This window comes from Channa argus, chromosome 15 (assembly GCF_033026475.1).
Source record: "Channa argus isolate prfri chromosome 15, Channa argus male v1.0, whole genome shotgun sequence".
NCBI classification, from domain to species: Eukaryota; Metazoa; Chordata; class Actinopteri; order Anabantiformes; family Channidae; genus Channa; species Channa argus.
In genome coordinates this window covers 9,151,461-9,176,983 of record NC_090211.1, presented here as the reverse complement: position 1 = coordinate 9,176,983, position 25,523 = coordinate 9,151,461, and the positions used below count along the sequence as shown (strand labels likewise).

General features: G+C 39.4%; 2 protein-coding genes across 2 annotated transcripts; both read right to left on the bottom strand.

Annotated features, from left to right (window-relative positions):
- Positions 1-173: 173 nt before the first annotated feature.
- Positions 174-5,452, bottom strand: si:ch73-141c7.1 (coenzyme Q-binding protein COQ10 homolog, mitochondrial). Its single transcript, XM_067476751.1, has 7 exons — positions 5,215-5,452; positions 4,522-4,674; positions 4,030-4,222; positions 3,423-3,524; positions 1,161-2,879; positions 931-1,065; positions 174-773 (listed from the first exon to the last, which is right to left on the bottom strand). The coding sequence occupies exons 1-5, from the start codon at positions 5,316-5,318 to the stop codon at positions 2,727-2,729; spliced, it is 705 nt and encodes a 234-aa protein (XP_067332852.1). The 5' UTR covers positions 5,319-5,452; the 3' UTR covers positions 174-773; positions 931-1,065; positions 1,161-2,726.
- hsd17b1 (hydroxysteroid (17-beta) dehydrogenase 1) lies at positions 5,399-11,600 on the bottom strand. The gene is made up of 7 exons (XM_067476749.1): positions 10,064-11,600; positions 9,627-9,788; positions 9,364-9,543; positions 9,103-9,196; positions 8,812-8,995; positions 6,234-7,750; positions 5,399-5,534 (listed from the first exon to the last, which is right to left on the bottom strand). The coding sequence occupies exons 1-6, from the start codon at positions 10,158-10,160 to the stop codon at positions 7,595-7,597; spliced, it is 873 nt and encodes a 290-aa protein (XP_067332850.1). The 5' UTR covers positions 10,161-11,600; the 3' UTR covers positions 5,399-5,534; positions 6,234-7,594.
- Between the last annotated feature and the right edge of the window lie 13,923 nt (positions 11,601-25,523).

The following is a 25,523-nucleotide window of genomic DNA, read 5'->3' as shown; positions in this document are numbered from 1 at the left end:
TTAAAATGACATCCATGCACATGAGTTTCCATATGCTCCTTCCGTAGAATTGTTTTTCCACAGTAAGGGCAATGATAATGCTAATGCTAATGATAATTGCGACAGATTATCACTATGACAGGTTATGTACTATGCAGATGTTTTAACATTCACAGGCACAAATGTTGGGGGTGGTATTTTATTCTTTATTTAATAGTAGCCCTACTAATTTTTCAGTAAAAGAGGAACAAAATTAAATTCATTAAATGAAAATAGCCTACAGATACAGGAATACCACATACAAAGCTTGCTAGCTGTTAATAATACATTACTACAATAGTGCATTAACTTTTGCAAATCCTCCATACACAACACATTATTAGTTTGAATTGCACTATCTGTAAAATACTTTTTCACTGATTCTATTTTCCAAGTTTTGCAAAATGAGAAAATTACATTTCTTAAAATTATGAAGAAGCACACAGACCTAAAATTATAATGTTCAGATTACATGGTGAATAGCAGAAAACCACTGAAGGTGTTGTAGTTCTTTTCATCATCATAGACAATCCTGTTTTCTTGTAGTTCCACATATACATTGTCTCCAACATTGAGTGGGATGACCACAGCGTTGCTGCCCATGTCATTGGTGTCAGTTCTTGAAGTGTCCCAGACAGTTGTCAGCCTTTCACCATTCTTCATGAGGCTCACAACAGAGTTTGGAACAGGGCTGAGGTTGTTGAATATTGAGAATCGAAAGAAGTACATTCCTTTCACCATTTTGGTGAAAATGGCTGCAAAAAATGAAATAAAATACAACAAAGAGTGCAAATGTTTTTTTTATTATTAATTATTAATTAATTAATTATTACTGTATTATACTAGTATACTCCAATTTCACAAGTTCTCTTTTGTTGCTGTGTCCCTCTATCTGCTCTTTTTTTACACTACCTGTTGCAGGATTGTAACTATTGCCAGAGTTGGAGAAGACCCTCTTATACTGCAGTGGTTTAGCCGTGGTGAAAGGGCCAATATGTCCGGCGCCAGAATCCCTGACAGCTGCAGAAAAGGCCACCTAATGCGAGGCTGAGGCCATTAAATTACCACAAACATGAGAATTAGGAATTCATACATGGCTAAATTATCTACTATAATAGTGAAAAACATTTGCACTGTGTTACCTCCAATAAGGCTCCGCAGCTCCAGGACTTCTTTTTCAGTTGTTTGCAACTTAGCCTCCAGAAGTGTTATTTTTTTCTGCCATGTTTGCAATTTCCTCCCCCACTGCTCCTAGGTTTTGTGTTATGGAAGTGAGAGAGTAGATTTCGCAGCAGCTGGTTGATCCCAAACACGGATGGACTTTGTCATCATTTTCAATCTCTTTCGTTTCACATTGAAACCAGCTACATGCAAGGATCAGGGCTGCAATCTTCTTCATCCTTGTGGTTTTGAAATCCCAGTGTGTTTTTAGCCATTCTCTTCCCGCTTTTATACGTTATCTGACATTGTGCAAAACACAATAAACTCGGGAAACACCCATTTGAATAAAAAAAAAAAAGAGTCACCTACTATCTTCTTTAACCTGTATTTGTTCAGGGTAGTTTTACAGAGATGAGCCTTTATTTTGCACAGAAACCCGTTCATACAGTTACACACATTCACACATGGATCCTGCATCACAGTGAAGGTGATGAGGATCCTATCCAGATTGCTGGATCAGGGATTTTAACAACCATCACGTCACACGCTTGCCTACATAAATTTGAAAGTTGGGAAGGACACAAAAAATGTCTAACGCAGGATTAAAAGTTTACAAGTAGTTAACAGGTGTGAAGTAGTTAAAACACTGCAATTTGATACAACTAAAATGTAACTTTATGGAAAACTTTAATCCTGTGAATGCACCATGACACGACCGTATTTTTAACACCTAGTTGTATAGGACTGATTAAGTGATTGACTTTTTCCAGGTACAGATTCCAGACATTTGCTGTGGTCAGAAACAACTTTGTGGCAATGATTGTTGAAAAAAAACAGTTGTAGTTTGGATTTTGAGCACCACATTGCAGTTTAGAGGTTTCTCAGACATGAAAGCAGACCAACACCCACCAAGGAACAGTAGCTTCTCAGAAACTCATTAAATTAATTAAATGTTTGGTGGGACATAGTGACTTTAATCTTAGCTCACAGGTTACTTGTGCAACAGTTCCTGGAAGCACATGCTTTTATCCATTTCCTCTTACTTAAACACAACAAGGAGCTGCAGATGCAATACAGTACACTATATTGAAAATACTTTCTTATTTCAGGTGTTTCCTAAACAAAACAAAAAAGGAAATAAGCTTTAAATGATGCATAGACATACAGCATGTTTACCAAAACACAAGACTTTTTTTTTTTAATTTCAATCATAAATACAACTGGACAAGAAAAGCTCTTAACCCATTGAGATATTTCAGCGCTGAGCAGGAGTCTGTAAACTTGATTTGTGAAGAATTTTCCAAACATAATTTGCAACAATTCATTTATTTCTATCCCTAAAATAAATACATATGTACAAGTCAACAAAATAACTTGTGGCTTAAAAATAAATAGCTGTAAGTTAATTTCATGTGCATATCATCTCAAGAGTAAGGTATGAGTGAGTACAAATAGAAGGTCCAATCTCCTGTTTAAGACAAGCGTTGTCAGACAGCAGGGCTTTGGTTTAGGTGGATGTAGATGGAAAGGATGTCAAAGGGTATGTCTCATATTGACTGTCTCCTCAATGCTTCCACCTGCTGATTCTTGTAAAGTGCTGCTGCTCGTGACTCAAAGGCACTGACCATCTGCTTAACCACTTCGTCAAAGAAGATGCTGGCCAGCTGAGTGTGCAGAAGAGACTTAAATTCGAAGGACACCTAAAGAGGACACAAGAGGGGGATGTAGAGTTAAAAGTTGATCATCACCAAAACCCAGGATATCACTGGGTAAGTTAAGTCTCTCCTGTTAAGACTTTTTAGTCAGTCCTGCAGCATCACTTATTTAATGTGTTCCACTAAAATCCAAACACTTCCGGGTCAACCTGGTGTTAATCAGACTTGACATTAAGGTCAAACTCCTGTCAACACTGTTCCCTTCCCTGATGGCTATTTAAGGCCTCCAGGGACACCATTGTGCTAGTCACAACTTCATTTAGAGCATGATGTGACTTTACTCATTACTTCCTTTCAGTCTAATCCGTTCACAACAGCCCAGTAAAGAAGATTTGGGATTAGTTTCCCCTTAAGCACACAGTGAGATCTGAAGTGAGTAAGGAGTATACCTCAACTCTCTCACTATTTATAATATTTGTAATAATGTAGAATTGTACGCTGTCTTCATATTTCAAATTACTATGGGTGCAAAACCTAATTTCCTTGTGGCTCCCAGGGCCTCATGCTCATTTGATTGTACACACTTACATAGAAATCAACTTTGCAAGAGTCTGGCAGGTCTTTGTGTCCAGGGGAAAACCTCCATATAGTTTCAAGATGGCTGAAGATGGATCCATCAGTGCACACGGCCTGTTAAAAACAAGAATAGGTACCTTACAGACAAGACAAACCTGTTCTAATCTGTGCTATCCTGATGAACACATCCTGGCAGGCAAATTGTCAGTCTTCCAAATTGTGCATGACACAAACATTAACTTAAGAGCAATACATACAAAAAGCATACAGCTGAGCAGCATCATGTTATGGAAACTAAAAGAACCTCCACTGCACTTTTGTCAGTAATCAAACCCCAGATTTTTTCACACTGCTCCTCTTTATCTTTGACCAATAAAACCTTTTACTGCATGCAGTAATTTACAGGAATGTGTAACAGCAAACACAAATCCACGTGCCAAAGTGGCACAAATAGTTGGTGACAGCAGTTTGTGTTTGTATTTGTGTTCCACGTTGTTGAGACTTTGAACCAGAAAGGACTGCGCACTTCCCAAATATCCAGTCTATTAACATTCAATGCCATTTAACATTTTTCAGGAAGACAGGAAGAAATGGGCTTTGACAAACTACCATGACTTACTTTAACTTGGTGATTTGGGATGACGGTGACCTCTGAAGTGTATCGCTCCACAATGGGGGGAAAGCCTATTTCAAGCTCGGCCCGGATGTTGCCACTTCGTCCCTTCATGACCTGGGACTTCTTGCACCAGGGAACAAAGTGCTGGTACTGGTCCACCCTAGCCACCACACTGTACATCTGCTCTGGAGTATACCTGAGCACAGTCACATGACGCCAAAGGCACTGCCAGTGAGATAATATTCCAATTTTTGTATAATGTAAATTTTTTCCCCTTGTACTGTGACTCCAGGTATTTTTGGATTATCAAAATAATTGGAGAAGAATATTCAGACTATCAGCTAATTATCAATAGTGTAAAATTTAGATAGAAAAAAACATTTGAAATCTGTATTATCTCAGTTCACCTTTCACTTTGTCCTTCTATAGTAATGGTTTAACTGTGTGTTTCCAGGCTTTTCAAGATTTTAGATGTCATTTCATCGTGTCACTCACTCTAATATCTGGCACTCAGTGTACTCCATCCTGCGGGCGCTGATGGGAGCAGCCAGGTTGATGAAGCTGCGGCTGGGTGTGCTGAAGTGGATGGTAAGGCACCGGGGCAGGCTGGTCCTCCTCACTCCTAGAGCCCCGCAGGAGCCTGGATGCCTGAGGAGAGGAAGTTGGAACTCATTAATGGTTTTGTGGGGAATATACAACTAATATTTAATTTTATTCAGTAAGGGACATGTGCCACCTAACTGAAACTTTCAGTTGTCATTTCTAATGCACTTACTCTTTTTTAACTTAAGAACATCAGAGATTACCCACAGTATTAAGGTTGTAAATTAGTTTTGTTTGAATTTTTGGGCAACACACACTGTGGGTATGATCGTTTAATTTCAGTATTTTTAAGACAATTTCACCTGCTACTGATACTCTCTCATCACATCTTATTTTTCACTGAGAAAAACTGCAGGCAACTATCTAAACAAGCAAATAAACAAACTAACAAAAAAGTAACACACACTAAAGTCCAGTGACTGTAAAGTGTGAATTCTCTCCAAATACTTCTCTCAAACAAAGAAAATTAACTCGCGCTACGTTAAATAATCGAGATTGTATATATATATATATATAAAAACCTGCAAACCTGCAAACTTCACCCGCTGCTCCGAATACGTGTCGCAAAGTCCCATTTTCACTCACCTGAAGTTTCCTCTGTTAGTGTTTGCACACACAACCTTTGATGCGTGGACATCACACATCTCCAGCAGCGCCTTGGAAACGAGAGGAGTCATTTTGTTCGCCATAGTGTCGTCTGCAATACAAACTATTGCTGCTTCTTGGTAGAGCAGGTATGTTCGCCCCAGCAGTAGCTGCACGGCTTTGTCCTGACTGATGAGACACTGCACTTGTCCAATAAAACCTGCAGTGACGCAACAGGCGGCGCCATTGGCTCTGACCGATCAAATGGAGTTGGATAACATTTTATACTTCATATTAAAGTATAAAGTAGTTCCGCCAATCTGGTCATTGTGAGGGTAACAGGGAAGAAAAGAAAAGAAAAGAACTGAATTAAGAAAACAAACAACTGAACATTTTCAGGAGACTTATAGATTATAATTATGGGTATTTTGCAGGAATTGTCAAATTTGAACTGAAACAATCTTGGACATTATGTTTATCACTAAAGAGCTGGTGCTGGTATAATGTATATGTGTGTATGTGTATATTCTGCGGCCTATAAAAACATGACAACATGACAAATCAATACACTTATTATCATAAATAATTTTATTTTAATGGAATGCATAATTACTAAATGTCAGACCTAATCTTCCTTATTCTTTACTGAGAGGGAGGAAAATGCTTTACAATTAATGTGTGTAAGGTTTACACAAACATGTTAAAAAGTTTATGTGGCTCAGAATTGACAAACAATTTTAATTCTTCTCTCATGAATAGAAGTGATAATGACAACACACTACATTTCTAGCCTTGAATGAGTTATTTACTGAAACTCAGTGAGTCCAGCAGAAACATGCTGCGTGCATGATACACTTGGACTTTAGTGCCACTGTTTTTGGAATAAAGGTTATCATCAACATTTAAATTAAGTGCAATCATTAAGACACAGCGGTAACAAAAGTATCACTAAATAGCAGTTTTCTAACTATTAGAAAAAATTAAAATGAAATAATACTATCAAAGTATAACAACCAAACCTTAACTATGCTTTACAATGGTCTTTGCCTGACTCTCATTGTGCTGATCTTCATCATACTGAAGACTCTAAAAGGCTGAAATCCTTGCTGTATTTAGCAGCTGTACAGGACCACAGCCAGAAGTGGTAGCGTAGGATCCATTTCAGGATCCTCAGGCTGCAATTAGAACACTTGATCAGGGAGGGACTTAAGAACTTCAGTAAATCCTATCAAATATAGACCGGAAAGGTAATTAGTTGATGTACAGACTATACGACCTGTCACAGATTGTGAAAGAACACATGAGCTTAACAGCACTGGACTGAGCCAAAAGTTACACAGTGAATGGATTCTGTTCCAGCTGGCTCTAGATCAATCCTTTAACCATGGACTTTCTGAAGTTCATGGAAAGCTTTGAAGACATGACTGAATCTGTTTTTTTAGCTCTTTTTAAACAGTGACAGGCCTTCATTCACACTTAACTGTATGTTTAGATTTTAATATGTCCCCTGATAAAGACCCATTAGGTTAGGTTTACACACAGTATAAACAAGGCCATCCATGTGTGGGAACATTGTGGCAATATGTACAGTACACTAGGCCAGAGGACATTTTCAGACTAAAATAGTTCCAAATTGCTAGAGAAAGAAAAGTTAAGACCCCGACAACATGAACACCTGCACAATGTGCAGTGAATGTGTAAGAGGAAAAAAATGTCAAGTTGTTTTGGTTTATTTGAAAGACTTTATTCATTTATCCTTGAATAGGCACTTTAGGGCAAAAAGTAGCACAATCAACAGAGTAAGACAGCCGTATTTCATTTAGTAATACATAAAATGTGCATAGTTTATTTTCACTGCCTGTGGTAAACCTCATGGTGACTGGAAATTTATTTTTCACATCATACTTTCATGGAGTTGTCCCTTTCTGTTTAAAAAAGCAAATCAACAACTTAAAAATTTAAATTCTTTGTGTGTTTTTACATTGAGAAAATTTCCAGAAACCAGTGAAAATATGTCAACACTATCAGACATCTGAGTTACAAAAGCTGTTGCATTTCCCAAAATGTAAACCATAATCCTCATCAAGTATTCTTTCACCAACAAGAAAATGTGCTATTCGTGCAGTTATTGTTATAGGGAATGATAGGGAAACTTTTCACAAGAGGCGTACAAAACAGAACCACAATATTTTGTGTGAACTCTACTTGAAACCATAAACTCATTGCTTTTGGCAGTTGAGTTGCGACAGTGAGTAAGAGGACAATAAATTTATTCCAGAAATCCAGTCTGAAGGAGCAAAATATTAATATCTGCAGAAAAAGAAAAGCAAGCCTTTGAATTCAATAGCAGCTTTGTTAAACGCACGTGTAGAAGTGGACATCACTGCTCCTCAGCTGAGAAAATAAGTTCACTCATCGCACGGATACACTGCGAGCCATCTGGCTCTGTTATCTTCATTTGGGTAAGAGGTGACACGACACCGCTGGTGAAGTATCTGAATGCAGGGGTGGGGGACTGGATGGCATCTAGAAATACCTTGGAGACAAAAACAACGTCACAGCAATAAGATGTAGAGGTGCTGTTGAACAGTAAAACAGAAATGTAGACATTTGTTCACATGCACATTCCAAATATATACAGTATATACAGATAAAAGTCAATTTTCAAAATTGTGAAAATAATGTAATCTGGGGAGAAGTCTGGATGTATCTTTGCTTAGTGAACAAACACAAAATTAAATTTTTTAAGTCACATTTTCAGACAAAATTGCTCTTTGGACTTACAGGTCTTGGCTGCAGCAAGAAGGAAAGAAATGAGGGTGTAAAAAGTAAAACACAAACACACACAGCAAAGCGTCAAGACCAACAAATGAGTTGCAGCTGTTTGTACAGAGGGGAATGCAAACCAACACCAACACGCCACACAGGAGATCTAAGAAAGGAACTGTCGACCTTTTACCCAGGGTTTCTCAATCTGTAAGAATCACCTCACAAATAGTATGTGAACATCAGGATACTATAATGTTAAATGAAAAAAACAGGAAATCCTCACAGCCAAAGACACAACTTGGGTGAATCATGTTAAGAGGTGGTTTCTATTGTTTTGGCCACACTAAAATGAATGAGGGGCCCAAAACTTTAGAACCACCTCTAATATTTTAAACCAGTATGACTCCACTACCCACTATGACCCCAAACACATAGAATTATCTCCTTTTTCCCAGTTTCAAATTAAAAACTGAGAACTATGGATCTTATTTGATTCATAGAGGATAAGCAAACATTGTATTTTTTAACTCTGTGTGATTTATGTAACTGATGTGTTGTGCTACTTACAGCTGCTGTCTTTAAGCAGTTTAAACTCACACAGAAAGTGGGACCCACCTGGAGGTGTCTCGAGAGAAGCTCCTCCCCAACCATTGTTAGATTTTTAGATTGGCAAATAGGCTTCAGACTGGTGTAAATGAGCTCTACTTTCTGTAAAGCTGGCCCTTAGCCATCCCTCTCCAACACATACAGAATTGTTTCACGCATCCAGGCACTAATAAAAAAATGTCCGTGTTTACTATATGTTTTCCCCAAAAACATAAAACCAACCTTTACAATGTCTTCAGTGTCCTGCGCTGCATTTTGGAAAATGGAGCCACAGTGCTGAAGGTATTTTTCATAAAGACTAAGCGTGTGGCTGTCAACCTTTTGGAGAGACAAATCCCCAAGCTCCACCTTCTGCAGGTTGACCAGGAAGTCAGTGTTGACTGGACCACACTCGATGAGACTCACACTGCAGGGTGAAGCATTGAGTCAGCTCTCTGCATTGACATTTAATGTGACAAGGATTTGCACAAAAGAAACCCAGAAGAACAAGATTCAGCAGAGTTTAAAACTCACTGGACATTGAAGTGTTGCAGGAGGACAGCCAAACTCTCACATGCACCCTCTACTGCAAATTTGCTGGCACAGTACACCTCATTAAAAGGGAAGCCTGTGAGAGAGCATGAAGCACCGTGGTTGGTTATTTTGGCAATTTCATGCATGGCAGCAAACCTTAAAATCATGTGCTTAAAGTGTTTTTTCTCAAACATTTACTAAAACTGCACACGTGCAACTCGGTTGACATCTACTGACTCCTTGACTATTTGCTTGTCTCACCATGAAGTCCTCCAGAGCTGCCGGTCACCAGAATGCGGCCTTGGCCCCGAGACTTCATCTCCGGCAGGAAAGCCTGGATGGTCTGGATAGTACCTAAGAGGTTGACCTCCAGAATCCTCCTCATTGAGTCCAAAGACTGCACCTCCAGCGGCCCCATCAACCCGACTCCAGCATTACACACTGTGAGAAGTCAGGATAATGCAATTCAAACACACACACACAAATTACAATGCTAAACAGAGCCCATGGCCACATAAGCATACCCAGAATGTCCAGACGTTTCTCTACAATCCTTTCCCTCACAGTCAGGATGGACTGCCGGTCCGTCACGTCCATTTGGAGTATGTCCAAGGTGTCTTTGTGCAGGCCTTTCACACACTCTAAAAGACGTTCCTTTTTGTCCAGGTTTCTCATTGTGGCATAAACTAAAAAGAAAGCAGCACTTGTAGAAAGGAAAACTCACATCATACGAAGGGCAAGTTAATGAGAAAAGTTTTGCTGTTATTAATTATTTCTTTATTTATAATTATCATGCTGTTATATAAATTACTTGTATGTTGCAGAATGACTGTAAATGTTAGAGTGTAAAGTTGCACGTTTAGAGTCATGTACAGTTCACTGCACTTGATATTGAAGACATGCTACCACACCAGCTATGTAGTTACAAGAAACACGATTGGTTAGTTTTCGTTGTGGTTACCTTTGTATGTTCTGTCTGGATCAGAGGCTAGCCGCACGGCCAGACTGAGACCGATCCCTGAGGAGCAGCCTGTGATCAGCACCACGGTCTTGTCCATGGAGCCTCACCAACGTTCTGCTTCTTAAGCACGAGAAGAAGAAATGAGCAGGACAACAGGATGGAATCATGTTAAAAAGTATCAGTGTTTTCATATCTTTCCCTATCACAAGGCCAGTTAATACTAAACAATTTCCTGTAATCAGCCACCTGGAGCTCTCCCATTTGTTCTCATGTCCTTCTTGGAATAGTTTGAATTTTTCTGATGAGACATGTAGGAAACAGTTGTGGGGAGCTTCATTTGACTTTCAGTGACATCGAAATCAGCTTTATTGGCCTAGTATGGTAACACATAGTGTAAAAGGAACTTATTTCTGGTTGGTTCTAGCTCTCAGTGACATGTACACATATTTGTTCAATAGTAAACAAACACAGAGAGTAAATGTGTGACAATTAGACAATTAAACAACTTATGTGTAACATAAGTATGACATAAAGAAGGCAAACCCAGGCCTGACAGTTCTGACACAATTCCTTGCATACTTAAGGTACAGTGTGAGTGAATGTTCAGTTGTTGTGTGGGTGACGTAGTGGTTGAGTCCAGTGTGTACAGTACATGAGTCCTCACTGTCTGTAGCAGTTTGTCCTTGCCCTGCTTGGCTGGTGCATATGATGAGGGGAAGCAGTGGGGGACCTCCCTAAATCCACTGTTATCTCCACAGTCCTGACCATGTTCGGCTGCCAGTTGCTTTGAGTGAACCACAGATTACACGGATCGACCTCCCATGGATATGTGTTTTTCCTGTGATTTGCACCACAGAAATGAGCAGCAGGTGGCAGCAGAACATCAACTTATCAGTCCTCTACCACACAATGACTGCAACCCTGACCTCTGAGTTCTCCACTGACCACATTAAGAAAAGGAGGCTGAGAAAGGCCAGAAAAGAGCTGGCTATGGCTGAGGGTTTAAGTGATCCGGGAGGGAAATCACTTTGTGTTGTTCACAAAGGTTTTCTGATTCTTAGAACTTGCAACCTGTTGCCAGGATTGTGTTGTAGGAAAATTGTTATGTAGGACTGTCTCACAGAAATGTCATGCGGTGTGCTTATCCTATCAAGTTCATTTTTTTTTTTAAACACAGACAACCTTTGCAGCAATGTCTATGATATCCTTTAAATGTCTACATATTCATATTCATACATTTTAAACCTCATCTCACAGTCTTCATCACATAATGAAAGCTCAAAGTTAGAGAGTAATTGGATCATTAAGATGAGAATATTTACTGAGAGATATTGTTCACAAGTAATAATAATAATAATAATTAATTTTATTTATAAGGCACTTTACATTTGCTAACAAATCTCAAAGTGCTACACAAACGGATTAAGACCAAGAATAAAACACATGTAATAACATGTAAAGCCTAAAAACATATAAAACATAGAATAACACAGAATTAAAGTAAAAAGTAATGATAGTTTTAAAATGTTTTTCTGAACAAGTGTATGAGTAAGAACAAGAAGGTGAGGTGGTGATGAAACCTCAGGCACAACCTGCTTTTTCTTTTCTAGGATTCTGTGAAAAAGCTTCATAAACAGTAATAAAGACACACTTAATAAATGTCTCTCTTTTTTCTCCTTTTTCTCTATTTTCTCGCTTTGACACATTGTTTCTGCATTTAACCTGTCACAGTCACATCTGCACTAGAGCTGAGTTTCTGGCCAGTGAAATAAGCTTCATGCAACATTTAAGCAGCCTGATTTGAAAGAATGTTTTCTTTTCACTACAACAAACCAAGAAGGACTTTCCTGCTTTTTTGTTGCATTTTTCAGTTGGACCACTCTCTGAGTCACGCAACAGCAGACCTTAAATCTTTGAAATATCTTGAGGTGTTATTAAAAATCTTGAATTGCTTGATTGGAGATTTTTATTTTCTTACCTCTATATTCTGTGTAGGCTATGTCAGTACTCTGCCATATGCATGCTTTGATAATGTTTTAAATAAAGTCCATATTACTTATATTCATACTCATCATGCTGTGTACTGAAATGGCTGAGTGAAACAAAGCATCACTTCATCCACTAGAATCTATTCTGACACTCTGGTATATAGCAAGGTGTCTTTGTGGCAATTTGGAAAATAACAAAACAGAGCACAAATTGTTTCTTGTAACTTATGGAAGCAACAGATCAGACTTGTAGTCAAGGCGGAAATGCATGTGTTCACTCTGTGGCTGATATGTGTTGCGTTATTCCAGGCTAGACACATGTAATAGTAAGTACATGTTTCAGACACAATACACGACTTGTAAAATCACTGAGTGGCTGCAGAAAAAGATGTGCTCAACAGGATGTCCCATTTGAGGCTGATTAGCAGAAGTGAAACAGCTATAGATGCGTTGTAGTGGTTGTGGTGGAGCTGAAATGTCACGTTATACCTGACTGTGAATTTAAAGCAGGCTTGATTTTACTCAGTGGGTTTCAGTTCAACTGAATTACACTGCTCTTTTGCTTTACTGTAGAGATTAAGGGCCTTTTAAAGCTGATGAGAGCAAACTTGTTAATCTCAAAACTTTTGACAGAGTTTGAGTTTTTTTAATTAACTGATAATAGGGACAAGCTTTTAGTCAACGCAGTACGAGGAAAAAGAAATGTCTCCTTTGATTTGCATCTCTCTAACCCACTTGGAGATTAAGTCTCATTTAGAGGAAGATCCACAATAGTGCAATCACATCTGGGGCAAAATGTTTCATGCTGCGGGGATGGTGGCACTGACAGCATTGCTAAAAAAAAAAACTATTACAAATGTGTTGTTGAAAATAATTCCAATTTCAGTCACAGTTTCCACCTGTTTCTAGTTGGGGGTAATTCTGAGTTGCCAGGTGTTATGTAGACTGGTTCTGTAATGTGACCTGGAAAAGGTTTAAAGTCCTAAAAATAGTTAGCAAGTAAGATAGCAAGAGTTAATGAAGTAATGGTTACAATATAATAGTTAAACGCTAAACACTTTTAGCCTTAGCTAAAAGTAAGCAAACAAGTATTTTTAACATTGGGCTAAAGGTGATGAATGAATTGTTGAATTCCTTTGGTTACCTTTATAAAATGCTCAATTTCTGCTGCTGCCAGTGAAGGTAACATGCAGACTCAACCAAACCATTGTAAAACTGACAATTAGTCTGATCACTGATAGCTAAATCATACTTTGCAAGTTTACTGGGACATGATGGATGGTGTTGATAAAGCCATAGCCACTTGAGTTCATGAAACTGGGCTGTGGAGTGAATGCCAAAAAAATACTAGAAACCATTTGATCACTCACATAAATGCTGACAAAATCCTCAGATAACAACAGGAATAACTTTCCCCTGAAGACAGGAATGAAACAGAAAATATACACTGTGATGTTTTTTGTCTGTTATTGTACACTTTCGGTATTATTCATATTGTTACAGTAGCTCTGTGCTATGTAAATGTCCAAAGGAAACTTTCAGCATTTAGGAGAGGTTTTGTGCTTACGTGTTGCATTTGGACATAGCATCTCATAATAGATGCTGGACAAATACTGTACGTGGTAAAAATAGAAAGCATCTGCTGTTTGGTTTAAGCCTTCCGGCAAGATTACAGGGACTACAGTGAGAGACTGAAAGAACACCCTCTTCTGAGAATCTAAAAGGACTAAACCCAAACCAAGGAGCCATAACTCTATAAGCTGGTTTATGAACCACTGACAGGTAAGAGATGTGGCTCAGACCAGTTGTTCTGTTATGACGACCACGGAGGATACGGCAGGTTTACTTTAATAAAGGGTAAAGAGAGAGCCTGAGAAATGCCCAGTGCAGTTTTCACAAGGTAATATAGAAGGAGTGGAGCTTGTTCCTATCTGGTAAAATCATCATGGCTGAAACAGCAGAGGATGTGTGGAAAGTATGAAGCACCCCGAAGCAGGATCAGCACATTTTCAGATTCCTAGCTGCAAAATAGAACTCATGAGGCCTTTTAAGCATTTTAGCTAAACCTGCAGACACGTGCGCCACATGCTGTCTGACAGAACTGTTAATTGAACACCACACATCTATAAGTTATTGTGCTTAGGGAAAGGCAAAAACAGAGACAACATGTTTTCATCAGTATTTAATGGGCCAGAAAAATACATTCTTACAGTTAGTGCAAGGAAGGAGTCTGGCCTAACGTTCATCCCAGGGCAAACTCAGAGGTCTTGCAGCTCCCGTCATGGGATGCGTTTGGTGCATCATGTTTTATACTAAAATATTTTCCCGTAGTTTTTGATATATCACATAATGTTCATAACAGTCAACTGGACATGAGGCTTTGCGTCAGTCGTAACCCTCAGGGCCACTGTCTGACCTGCCGGTTTGGCATTCCACAAGACCCATTTGTATACAAAACCTCAGCGCTCCAGGAAATGGCAGGGATTGTGTCATGGGAAATGTCGCCTCTGTTTTGAATCTACCAATCGAGACATTCTTTCTTGCTGTAATATGGGGACATCCTGTTCCTGCTCTTTTCTGGGACTTCAGGCGCTCATGTCTGTCCTGGGACTAGACCTGACCTGTGTTTAGCTCAGGGCTGTGATATCTTAGTCATAGGGGTCAAAGCAGGACAGATATGATGTGCATGCATACCTCCTGCAGCTGCACCATTCTGTGGACTTTTGCTCTGCCAACAGGCACAAACGTATCTGAATCATGTATCAGAGATGCTTTCTATTGCACATTCCACCTCATTAGATAACAAGGAAAATTTAGATGGTCTGAGAGCAGATCTCATCAGTAGAGGTTTGCTAGGTCAAACCCATTTTCTGACTGACAAAATATAGTTAAAGCGAATGTCTCTAACCATAAACTAAAAAATAAAAACACATATTCCTTACATGTTGGGTGGATATGTTGACAACGCCCAGTAACACTCATCCCATTTACTTGTCTTTTCCTTTTTTAATCTGCTCCTTAAAGTAACTCCAGGTGCAGCAGACAGAGAATGCAAGGCATCCATGCATCAGTACTTCACCTGTGATGTGGTGAAGTGATGGGTGGTGTAATGGGGCACGGCAAGTGACTCAGTCATGCTGGTATTTGCCAAGTGCTGTGTAGAAAGAGTTCTCAGCAGCAAATGCACGCAAACTATATATTTTATGCGGTTTCTGATCTAGAAAGGTGCTATTTAATTAAACTTCAGTTACTTCAGTCTCACTCTCAGTCAGCAAAGTTCTAACTTGTAACGAGTCTTTTTGCTCTCACTGTTAATGGTTCTTCTGTTTTCTGCTTTCTGTCAGTGTCCCTAATTGTGTCTGAATCATTTCTGAATAATGCTTCTCCTGCGCTCTTACAGACAGTGATGAATTCAGGTGTGCACTCCACCCACCACCTAGATACCCTCTGTTTACATCTGGCTTTGGATACACTGTAACTAAGTCTGTAGGCATAACATATGATGCATTGTGTAAGTGACATCTTTCACACACATTCCCACAAACATAAACAGACACACCACACACCTTTTTTTAAACTGCAAACATTTGCATTTTGCACTCACACGTTTTTTCGTGTGTCCTCATGTGCAAATGCTTACCAAAGCCACTTCCCCTGACTAAAATGCATGCAGCTCACATAGAGCTCTATCACTCCTCATTCTTGACCTGCATTGTTGTTTTGTGTAGGTTCAGGATACCCCACCTATTTCATCAATGTGAATGTTTGTTGTATAAGAATGCAGCTCAGATTGCCGGCCCATTCCAAAGTTGCATAATCACTGCCTTAGCTTGCAGTTCTCAGGAGGCAAGGACACAAAGTTTTACACCTGTGGCATGCAAACCTGGGTGCCTATCACTTTGAACACTCTTTCTCTTCTGTTCTCTATTGACATGCTTGGAGGATCATATTTCTTCAGCACCTTTTGTCATAAGCTCTTGACAGAGGCCTAGTATGTCCCACACTCCCACAATTGAGCACTAATCCTTGTTTTTAACCTCCACAAATTCTTCTCTCACACAGCTGAATATAACGGAATGTCACCCGTCTTCATTTCTTTCATACCTTTTCTATTTCGGCATTGTTTTTTTATATACTGGTGTTCTCATTGGTTCATTTCACAGCAATATTTTCTTTGCAGTACTTTTCCCTGCAGCAGAAAGTAAGCTCCACTTCACACCACCCACATAAGTCCAGCTGCTTTGAGTAGAACTTGTTTGCTGCACTGTATGTGCTGCTTGCTTCCTGCTGTGGTTGGAGCCAATTTTAATTTGCAACAGGTGGGGAAAGTATATCTTTTTCAGGGCTAAATGTAAAATAGTAAATCACCTGACATTACATTGGTTAATGTTTAGTTAGGATGACGTAAAACAATATATCATTCTGATTACGCAACATTACCAAATAAACTTAATATTTGTTTATTTATATTTTCCATTGTTTTTATCAGCATGAAAATCATCTCCTCTTGTTTTCTTTTCTCTGATGAACTTATAAGAGCTGGAGGTGAATCACACATGAGAAGTGTGGATCCTTGCTGACAGTTCATCTTAAACCTGGGTCTTAGGAGATACTTTAGGTTTTCGTATATAGATGAGTATCAGTCAAATAGCTGCTCATATAAGTCAAATAATAATATGCCTCCTATGATCTTTTTGTGTCAATTTGCACGAGTGAGTTATTTATTATCAGATCAAATTTTTTGTTTATGAAACACTGTGTAAATTAAATTTTTTTGGAACAGCCCACATTCTGAGCCAAGGATGCGTATACAAAACATTCCCAAGGACCATCTGGGTCTTATCACCTCTCAACATCATTTCCTTCATATTAAATTGCCAAGACAGGGAGCCAAGTCCCTTAGCTGTGCTTGAGCTTACTGTGAATGGTGCTACGTGCTTATCACATATCACTCCTTGTTTTGACATGTCAGTGGCCCTTCATTTTACTGCTCATGTAAATGTGATTTTCTGTCCCTGCCTTCTTCCTTTCATACTAATAATTCATCTGGGGTCTAATTCTGCTGTCTTTTAAAGCAAATAGAGGGAGAGTTAAAGGGTAAGGTACATTTCCACAGAGATGGAAGGGGTCACGGTGACATGTTGGCGAATTTCTCAGACATCTTTCTGGTACATGGTAAATGAATCCATCTTGCTTATGAGATGACAGAGCAAAGGTCGACAAAAAGCTCTGGGAAACGTGCTGTGATGCACGATCCTGCGGGAACTGCAGAGGTCTTCCACCATGAGCACATCACTCAGCTGTATCTGGGGTGAACATTTCGCTGACAATTTATCATACTTAGTAATTATTACATAAGAACCTTTTGGCCTATAATTTGGGTTTAGAAAGCAGACGTCTGTGGAGGCAGCAGATAACGTAGCAGCGAGAGAGGAGAGTGGCCCAATTATTAGCTGCTGGTTATATAAGATGGTTTTTGACAACCCAATAAATAAGTTCTGGGAGTGACATGCATGGTAGTCTTGGTGACGGGCATGACAGGAATGCTATGGTGTTACAGCCTAATATGGACATTACCCTGAGCTGATGGGCCAGTTTGCGATTCCAGTTTTTCTTGGTTTCTGTTTTTGAAGCTGTTGTGAACTCACCTTCACATTCCTTTCTTGTTTACAGCTCATTTCTGTGATGTCAGGATTAGTGTTTCTGAAAATGGGTGGTGCACTGCAAGCACTTACACTTAAACTGAAACTGTTGGTTCTGAATTATGAAGTGTCCTTACACACAGTTTTAATTATAATAAAATATACATAACAAGATTTAGATCGTAGCAACTCACTTTAGGATAATGCTCTGCTAGAATTATGTGTTGCAATTTGACCTTTACTTTGTAGTTACCAATACAACAACGACAACAACAACAACAGCAGTCAAATGTATTTAACATGTTTCAAGAGTCAAAATTCGGCCCTGGCCCCATCCAAGGGGACACCAGTGGAACTTCAGGAGTCATAAGGTGAATACTTTGAATTGATACACACACTTATATGTTGTTATGTAAGATATAACAAAGTTAGCATATATCAGAAATTTTAAAAACTTATGTGAAACACCTCATGCTCATATTTAAGTTCAGTAGTGTTCCATCACTGAGAGCCATTACACAACATGCCATGAATCCTAGCTGTTTATTTATAACTACAACACAGTCCACAGTTGCAAAAGTTAACAAAAAAGCAAGATGTGGTGGTGGACAAAAAAAATACAAATAACTGAATGCTTTATTTGATGATATCATGATTTACTTGTACTGACACTGTCTGTTTTCCTTGGACACGGGGTAAGATAGGAACAGATAAACGTGTGAATACATGTGTATATTTATTTTTCTGGGGGGTTAAGTACATATAAGGAAACAAAGAGGAAGCACACTCCTGAGCCTTATTCATGTGAGCTTTGACTTTATTTAATTCATGAGTGCTGTCTGAGTCTAACAGGAGACTCGGCCAGATCACATGACAGATCTGCCTCTGGGGTCTTTGATCAGTGCCTCAGATTACACAGTGCTGTGGACATGTACTGTTCTCCTCATTAAGGTCACGCTCCACACAAAGGTAAAAGCTTTAACAAAGATGTCAGTCTAGATTTTAGTGAAGGTTGTTTATAAATTTTTTTGTTTTTTGTGCCTAGTCACGTTTCATGATTTCAACTGCAATTGCTTCAAAAGTGAAGATCTTAATAAATGATTTCAAAATGTATCTTCTTAGGTATTTTTGTACTGATAACATGTGAAATGCTTTTAGGTCTTGTGTCTACAGATTGTACATTTTTAAAAAAGCAGATGAGGCCCGTGGTTGCTTTTCATTAAAACGGTAAAGGGGATCTTGTAGTTTCCAAATAATTAATCTCTCCCTAATGGTGGAATCTGACTCTCGCCTCTGGTTTCACAGGGATGTGGCAGATTCCTTTGGACTAGCTTGCGTCAGCAGGGGGATTCTTCGAGATCCAGCATCTGGGTGCCGCATTCTTGATGTCCCTACACATTGCCATCGCAACGCTTACGAGACACAACAGTTCCTAGGCCACAGTCACAGACAGAGTTAATTCCTGTCCCCCAGCTGGAGTGAGGGGTGTGAGAGACATGCTCACTGAGCTCAGAGTTATGGCCAGGGAGGCGAATCCCACAGTGACGATCCCCTCTCCAACAGACACTTCACTCAAAAGACGAAGAAGAGAAACAAAGCAGCAATTCAGTGTCTGTTAACACAAGGGGCCCTGTTTTTGATAAATAACCAGGCTACCAATGAAGATGTGTAGGCTTTGTGACCAAACATGAAGCTCCGATTCAGTAAACAAAACACAGGGACAGATCATAAACCCAACTTATGCAAAACTACCAACAACTCATTTGAATTCATTAGAAAGATTATGTTAAAACCCAACAGATGGCTCTAACCCTTTTCTTTATTTGTGGGGTTTCAGTGTTTGAAATTAGAGGAGGGCCTGTCAGGAGTGGTAGTCCCATCAAAGCAGGGACACACCCTTATTGTGGCCACAGATATCAGGCTGGACAGCTGCTAATTTAATCTGAATCCTTGCCAGAGTGTTTTATGTTCCCATGTAGCCTGAGGGAAAAGGGCTGCAGACCACTGGAAACTGAACACTCTCCACTTCTTTACATATTATTTAAAGGGTTCTTCATTTCATATTTGCATTTCCTCTTGCCAGTCGCCATAAGTTCAACATTGCATATGCACTTAAGATTCTTTACAGGGTTGTAAAACAGATTTGTAAAAACTCAGAAATTCATGATGAAATTCAGCAAAACCAATTGGATTCCTGTGAAAGGAAAGACTATTAAGTATCGTTTGATTCATTGTTGCTTGTGGTTCATTGGCCTGATTTGTGGTGTGATCCCTGAAAAACTAAAGCAGCAATAAATAAGACAGTTTTAACACAGAAGCCAGTAGGGGTGCGTGAATAAATGGCCGTCGACGTGAGCTACAAGTCATAGCTGTGGGGTCCTTGAGTGTTAAACTGGTGGAAACACTGACACACAAGGGGAGACACTCTTTAGTCTGGGTCTGTCTCTCTGGGAGGTCTTGTAGGGGAGAAGATCTAAATACAGTAAAGTGTTAAAAGATCATAAACCTATGGGAGGGAATAAGCAGCCAGATTCTTGTTTCAGTCCATGTGGAACCTGAGCTGCTCTTAGGATTTAGTGAGGCTGAAAAGTATTTGTTTGTACGAATGAGAACAAAACACCACAAACTGGGCCAAAGCCAATACAGAGAAATTGAATGAATGAAGATCCACAGAAAAAGAGGGGTGATGGTCCAGGTCCTCAACCACTTCTAAGTTGTGTACTTGATTGACAGTTGTATAGGAGAGTCCATTGAAGGAAATCGGGTGTTGCTGTTTCCAACTCAAGTTTACATCATATGTTTTTCTGTGTTAAAGATAAAAGAAACTCTTCATCCACAGAAAATACATTTTAGGCGTGACTGCGATGAAAGTGAGTTTAACGTTTATAATTCCTGGAGGATAGTTCTTATATTTTGGGCATTTTAGGCAGTTGATGAATTGATGTTTTCTTTGTTCAGTCCAAGGCATTTATATTGTGAAAAGTAAAGAAAAGTGTGTAATTAGGCTAAACCAACTTATGAAATCGATTTCTTTACCCACCCGAAAAGAATTGGACCAAACAAAAATGCTAACTAATGATAGTATTAATAATAATATAAAACATTCAAATAAATCTGCTTTACACATAAAATTGTTGCACAAACAAACATTTTCAGTAAGGTAAGCTAACCAGCCATTGGCTGTAGCACCAGATATGACAGAGACATCAATAATATTATTTTAAGAACAACAACAAAAGGATTTGTTCCCTGCATTACACAGTGCACCTGTTCCCAATATAAATAAAAGAGCAGCCATGAAGTGTGACATTTGCAGTAAAAAAGAAGGTTAACTACTTTGTCTGACCTTTGACCCAAACCTCCTCTCACCTCATCCTTCATGCAAATCAGAAAAGGCCACACAGCAACAGAGCAAGCTGCCCACTGGCTTCATGCGGTCAAACACAAAACACCCAAGAACAGGCCAACACAAATCACACATTACGCACACTCGTGCAGAATACTCAGGCTCTGTAATCTGGTCCCATAAGCAATAATGAATGCACATTGCAGTGCTGTGATTTGTTTAGCTTATGAGACCTGCAGTTTTTACTTTACCTAAGCTTTAATTACCTTTTTTATTTTATGAACTCTGTTAGGATTCTTTTCACCTCATTTGAAGTTGAGACCTTCCCATAAACTAAAACCACAAAGCCCTCCCTGGCGGAAATTCTGGTAGTTCAGGTATGAGGCGGAGGCTAACCCCTTAAAGGGCTTCTTTGCTACGGTTTATTATTATTCGCTTGTGGCAGGGGGTCATCGACCACTCTGTGTATTTGTTGATAGGTTTTTCAAGTGTTAGTATTGTCCCACACAGAACATTTGTGGGAATTATAACAGCTGATATGGTGCTGGTGTGTGTGTGTGTGTGTGTGTGTGTGTGTGTGTGTGTGTGTGTGTGTTTAAATGCAGCAGCCTCATGTCCTGTCACCATGGCTACGGATACAAACACAGTTAACTGAGGCTGCACGCTTCAGCAGGTAATCATTAGTTGCAAGCTGACCTTTGACCCCCAACGTGCCTCAGATGACATATGGTCTCATCTACCTGCTGTTACCAGAGTCACTGGATTGTGTTGCCCACTGTGACGGAAATGCGACAGCGTGCAACATCGGTTGGATTTGTTTCATGCACACCACAGACAGAGGGTGCAAAAAATGATTTCAAAGTACTGTAGTATATGTCGGGCTTTCAATCTATCAGCATTTTTCACAGAGGTGTGTAAACCTGTCATCCTCATTAACTCCGTGCTGGAATATTTTGCTTCATGAAACAAATTTTAAAGATAAAAAAAAGTCTATTTAGGGTTGTTTGGCTTTATTAAGAATTTTTTGTAAATCATTAGAGATTCCTCTTGTCTTTATTCTTCATACCAATTTGTCTTCTCACTGGTATTTTTGTTGGCTAGATTAATGCTACCCTATTACCTCACTGCCCTACAGCTCCCGTGTTCAGTTGCCAATTAAAATACATTTTTTCCATTTCTCTCCTGCTTCCCCATTTCCTGTTTCCCTTCTCATTCTTCTTATTCTATCACTCTCCCTCATATTTGAGTCATTCATATTCTTCCAACCCCTGCTGGCTAGCTTTAGGTTTATCAGATCATCTCAGAAAGGAGTGAAAAGCCAAAGTCCCTTCAACATTATTATCCTGGGTTACTGGGAAATTATGTTTATCACCGCCAGACTGTAATTGCATTTTTTTACAGCTTTATTTTTCCTTCTCATCAAGCCCCAATTGAGAAAACAGTCATTTGTTTTGGAAAGCAGCCCACACAGATAAGCTTTTGATGGATAGTGACGGGTGCAGGGTCGTGTTAGCCAGCATTTTCAGGAAGGTGTCTTTTATGAAGTTCTCACTGTTTTGTTAAATCCCTTCTCTTATTATCTGAATAATGCAATAGTTGTTTAGCATAAAGCATGTACAGTGAATTGAGCTACCAAAGGCTTTATGTGCCTGTTTTTGCATTTTTGAGACAATGGTGTGGCTGTGTGGGGGAATGGAGACCGGACAGAGAAGCAACAGCTGAGAACACCCTTTCAGTTTCTAAGTTGGTGTGTCTGTGGGTTTTTCTGTCTGTGATTAGGTCTGGTTGCATCTGTTAATGCCCACATCCCAATCGACTTTTTGAGTGGTGTAATATCTAAATCTGCATGTACTGTAGCTATTTTGCCCAGTCAAGTCAAGCTTTGTTAAGCTGTTTGGAGTGTTCTTGCTTGTGGAGTCAGCCAGACAGAGCTCAAGAGCATGTTGCTTCTCTACTGCTTAGACAGAAGACAAGATGATCTAATACCTATGTGAATACAGTGCTGTATTTTGCTTTTGTAAAATTACACAAGTCTTAGTAATTTGTCTGTCTATGATGTACATGTTAATACTGTTTTTTTCTTTTGCCTGAAGGAAATAGACACTTCACTTCACTATTAAACTACAATCACTGCCTCTGCGTGCAAACAGTCTAACGGGTGTGTGCACAGCTATAGTTGTGAATTCCTCCTGTTTTGAAGGTCACGTTGTCAGAAAGTGAGACAGGATGTGGCAAAACGGCTCCTTTGCTGCATCTACCTGAGCACAGCTTTTATCTTCTCTGTTTGTCATTCCTATCTTCCTGTGCTGTGATGTTTTTGCACCAACCCACAGTGCGAGCTTAAAAAAAATAAATCAGATGCTGCAACCAAAAGGGGAAAATAGTCTGCTATAAGCCTATTTCATATTTGTGGGCAAAAGAGATATGCAGTTCACACTCAGTCTTTCCACTGCAATCAGTAGGTCTGCAATTCTAACACAAGCATTCCCGGTTCCCTACCAAGTCTTTCTTCAGTGTTTCCCATCTGGTGCATTTTTGAACATCATGTCAATTTTTCCCTGTTGCTTTTCTGGTGACCAAAGATGAACCTGAAACCAGCTGTTCAAATTTGGTTAACATCACCCCTTTTAAAATATTACACTGAAGGGGTCACCCCTGTAGCTGACTGTAGAAACAAAGGCATCAGACAGGGCTGTTGTTTTTTGAGGACTTGAGATGTGATCAGTGGTGTACGTCATTCACGTATGTAACCCTGGAGCAAGGCATTTAACAAATGAGGCTTCAATGCATTCAAGAGGAGTTGAAAAACACGGTTACTTGGTTATCTGGGACATCAAGGTGCAAGATCCCTGCAGAAGCAAAAGCCTAAAACATACATTTTGTGTCCATAGTTTACTGTAAAAACATAAAAAAATTATTAGACTGAAAGTCAGGCTGTTTCTCAACTGCAAAATTATTATTTCACTTACACACTGGAATTCACTAAGGCAACACTCTATATGTGTTGCGTAAACATGCTACGAATTTGCAGCGATCATGAGACACCTATATTTTAGGACATTTGTTGTAACCACTTCATTGCTTTTTGTATGATATGCCATAAACAAACAAACAGAATTGGCTGACTCTTTACACAGTAAAAGAAATTACTTATTTTTTTATGTTGAACCAGTTACTTCACACCGTGGATGGCTGCACTCGGTGTCCAACTGTACAGTAGCTTCAATTAATGCAATAATAAGGGGGTGTGTTGCCTCATTAGTGGGCAACACACCCCTTCCATAAATGTGGCCCGTGTTATCCTTACATCACAAAGAAAGTATTGAGACCTGGAGTCAATTCTGATGTCTTATATTTATCCCTCTTTCAGTGTTTTTTCTGTTGCCGAAAGGATCAGGAACTTATCTTTTGACACTGTTCGAGCGTCAGCGCTGCACGTCACCCTGCAGTCTTGGGATGAATGACCTCCAGTCAATCTTCTTTGTCAGGCTACAGAGGAGATGTTTGTCCTTTTTGTCATCCACAGCAGTGGATGGTGCAGAAATACCAGCAGTAGGCTAAAATAATGGAGCTAACACACAGGTGGTGCGTTACGCATCTAAATCAAGCCGCAGCTATTGGGCTGTTTGTTTTATGAGGTGTAAGACCTTTTCTGCTCCATTCAGACTACTTTACACTGAGGTCACTGCAAACAGATTCGAGATGACACCAGTGTGTAACCCGGGCTTACCACCAATACAGCGGCACGAATGATTGATAGAGTTAATTAAAGCATGACATCATGGACTAAACCGGCCTGCTGTTATCCTCCGCTAACCCTGTAAGTGGCAACATACACGCTATCTACCCAAACAAATTAGAGTTTGTGCAGTAACACTGAGCACTTTTTTTTCCAAAACATCAGTTGTCTGTTAATTACAAATTGCACAACACATGACAAATAATATATGTACTGAAGCCCTGTATAAGCAACCAAAGAAGACAGGGAACACTTATCGACTGAGGTGAGATTAACAAGTAGCCGTGTTGAGTCTGAACCCATTCATTACGTGAGATCCTCTTTCTGCATAAACAATAGTTTATAACCAAGAACCATAAACAGAATTAAGACAGCCAGCAATCATGTTGTGTAAGGATTCGGCAGTCTGCAGCTTTTCAAATGTTGCCTTATAGCCCTCGTTAACTAGGCAAATTTTCTAAGAATTGTTGTTGGCTTTTTCATTCTCACGAAATGTTGTTTGATTTGAAGCTATAATCAGCAGCCATCAAGCATCATTCAGAAATAGAACAAAACATGAAAAATTGCGGAATGGAAACAACGATCTACAACACCATGCCTAACAAGGACACGTTGACAGACATTTTGCTGGCTCTGGCTGTATCTTCATTCATACGTCCTCAATGCACAAGCATGGGCTGGAAACAGTTCATTTTAGTCATTCAGAAGTCATGGGAGAAAAGCAGTTACATAACAAGAGCACCCC

Coding starts and splice junctions, on each gene's coding strand:
- si:ch73-141c7.1 (XM_067476751.1), bottom strand. CDS start 5,318: ATGGCGAACAAAATGACTCCTCTCGTTTCCAAGGCGCTGCTGGAGATG. Junction 4,675..5,214: donor ACTAACAGAGGAAACTTCAG/GTGAGTGAAAAT, acceptor TCCTCTCCTCAG/GCATCCAGGCTCCTGCGGGG. Junction 4,223..4,521: donor ACTGAGTGCCAGATATTAGA/GTGAGTGACACG, acceptor GACTGTGCTCAG/GTATACTCCAGAGCAGATGT.
- hsd17b1 (XM_067476749.1), bottom strand. CDS start 10,160: ATGGACAAGACCGTGGTGCTGATCACAGGCTGCTCCTCAGGGATCGGT. Junction 9,197..9,363: donor CAGCTCTGGAGGACTTCATG/GTGAGACAAGCA, acceptor GCTCTCTCACAG/GCTTCCCTTTTAATGAGGTG. Junction 8,996..9,102: donor CTGCAACACTTCAATGTCCA/GTGAGTTTTAAA, acceptor TTCACCCTGCAG/TGTGAGTCTCATCGAGTGTG.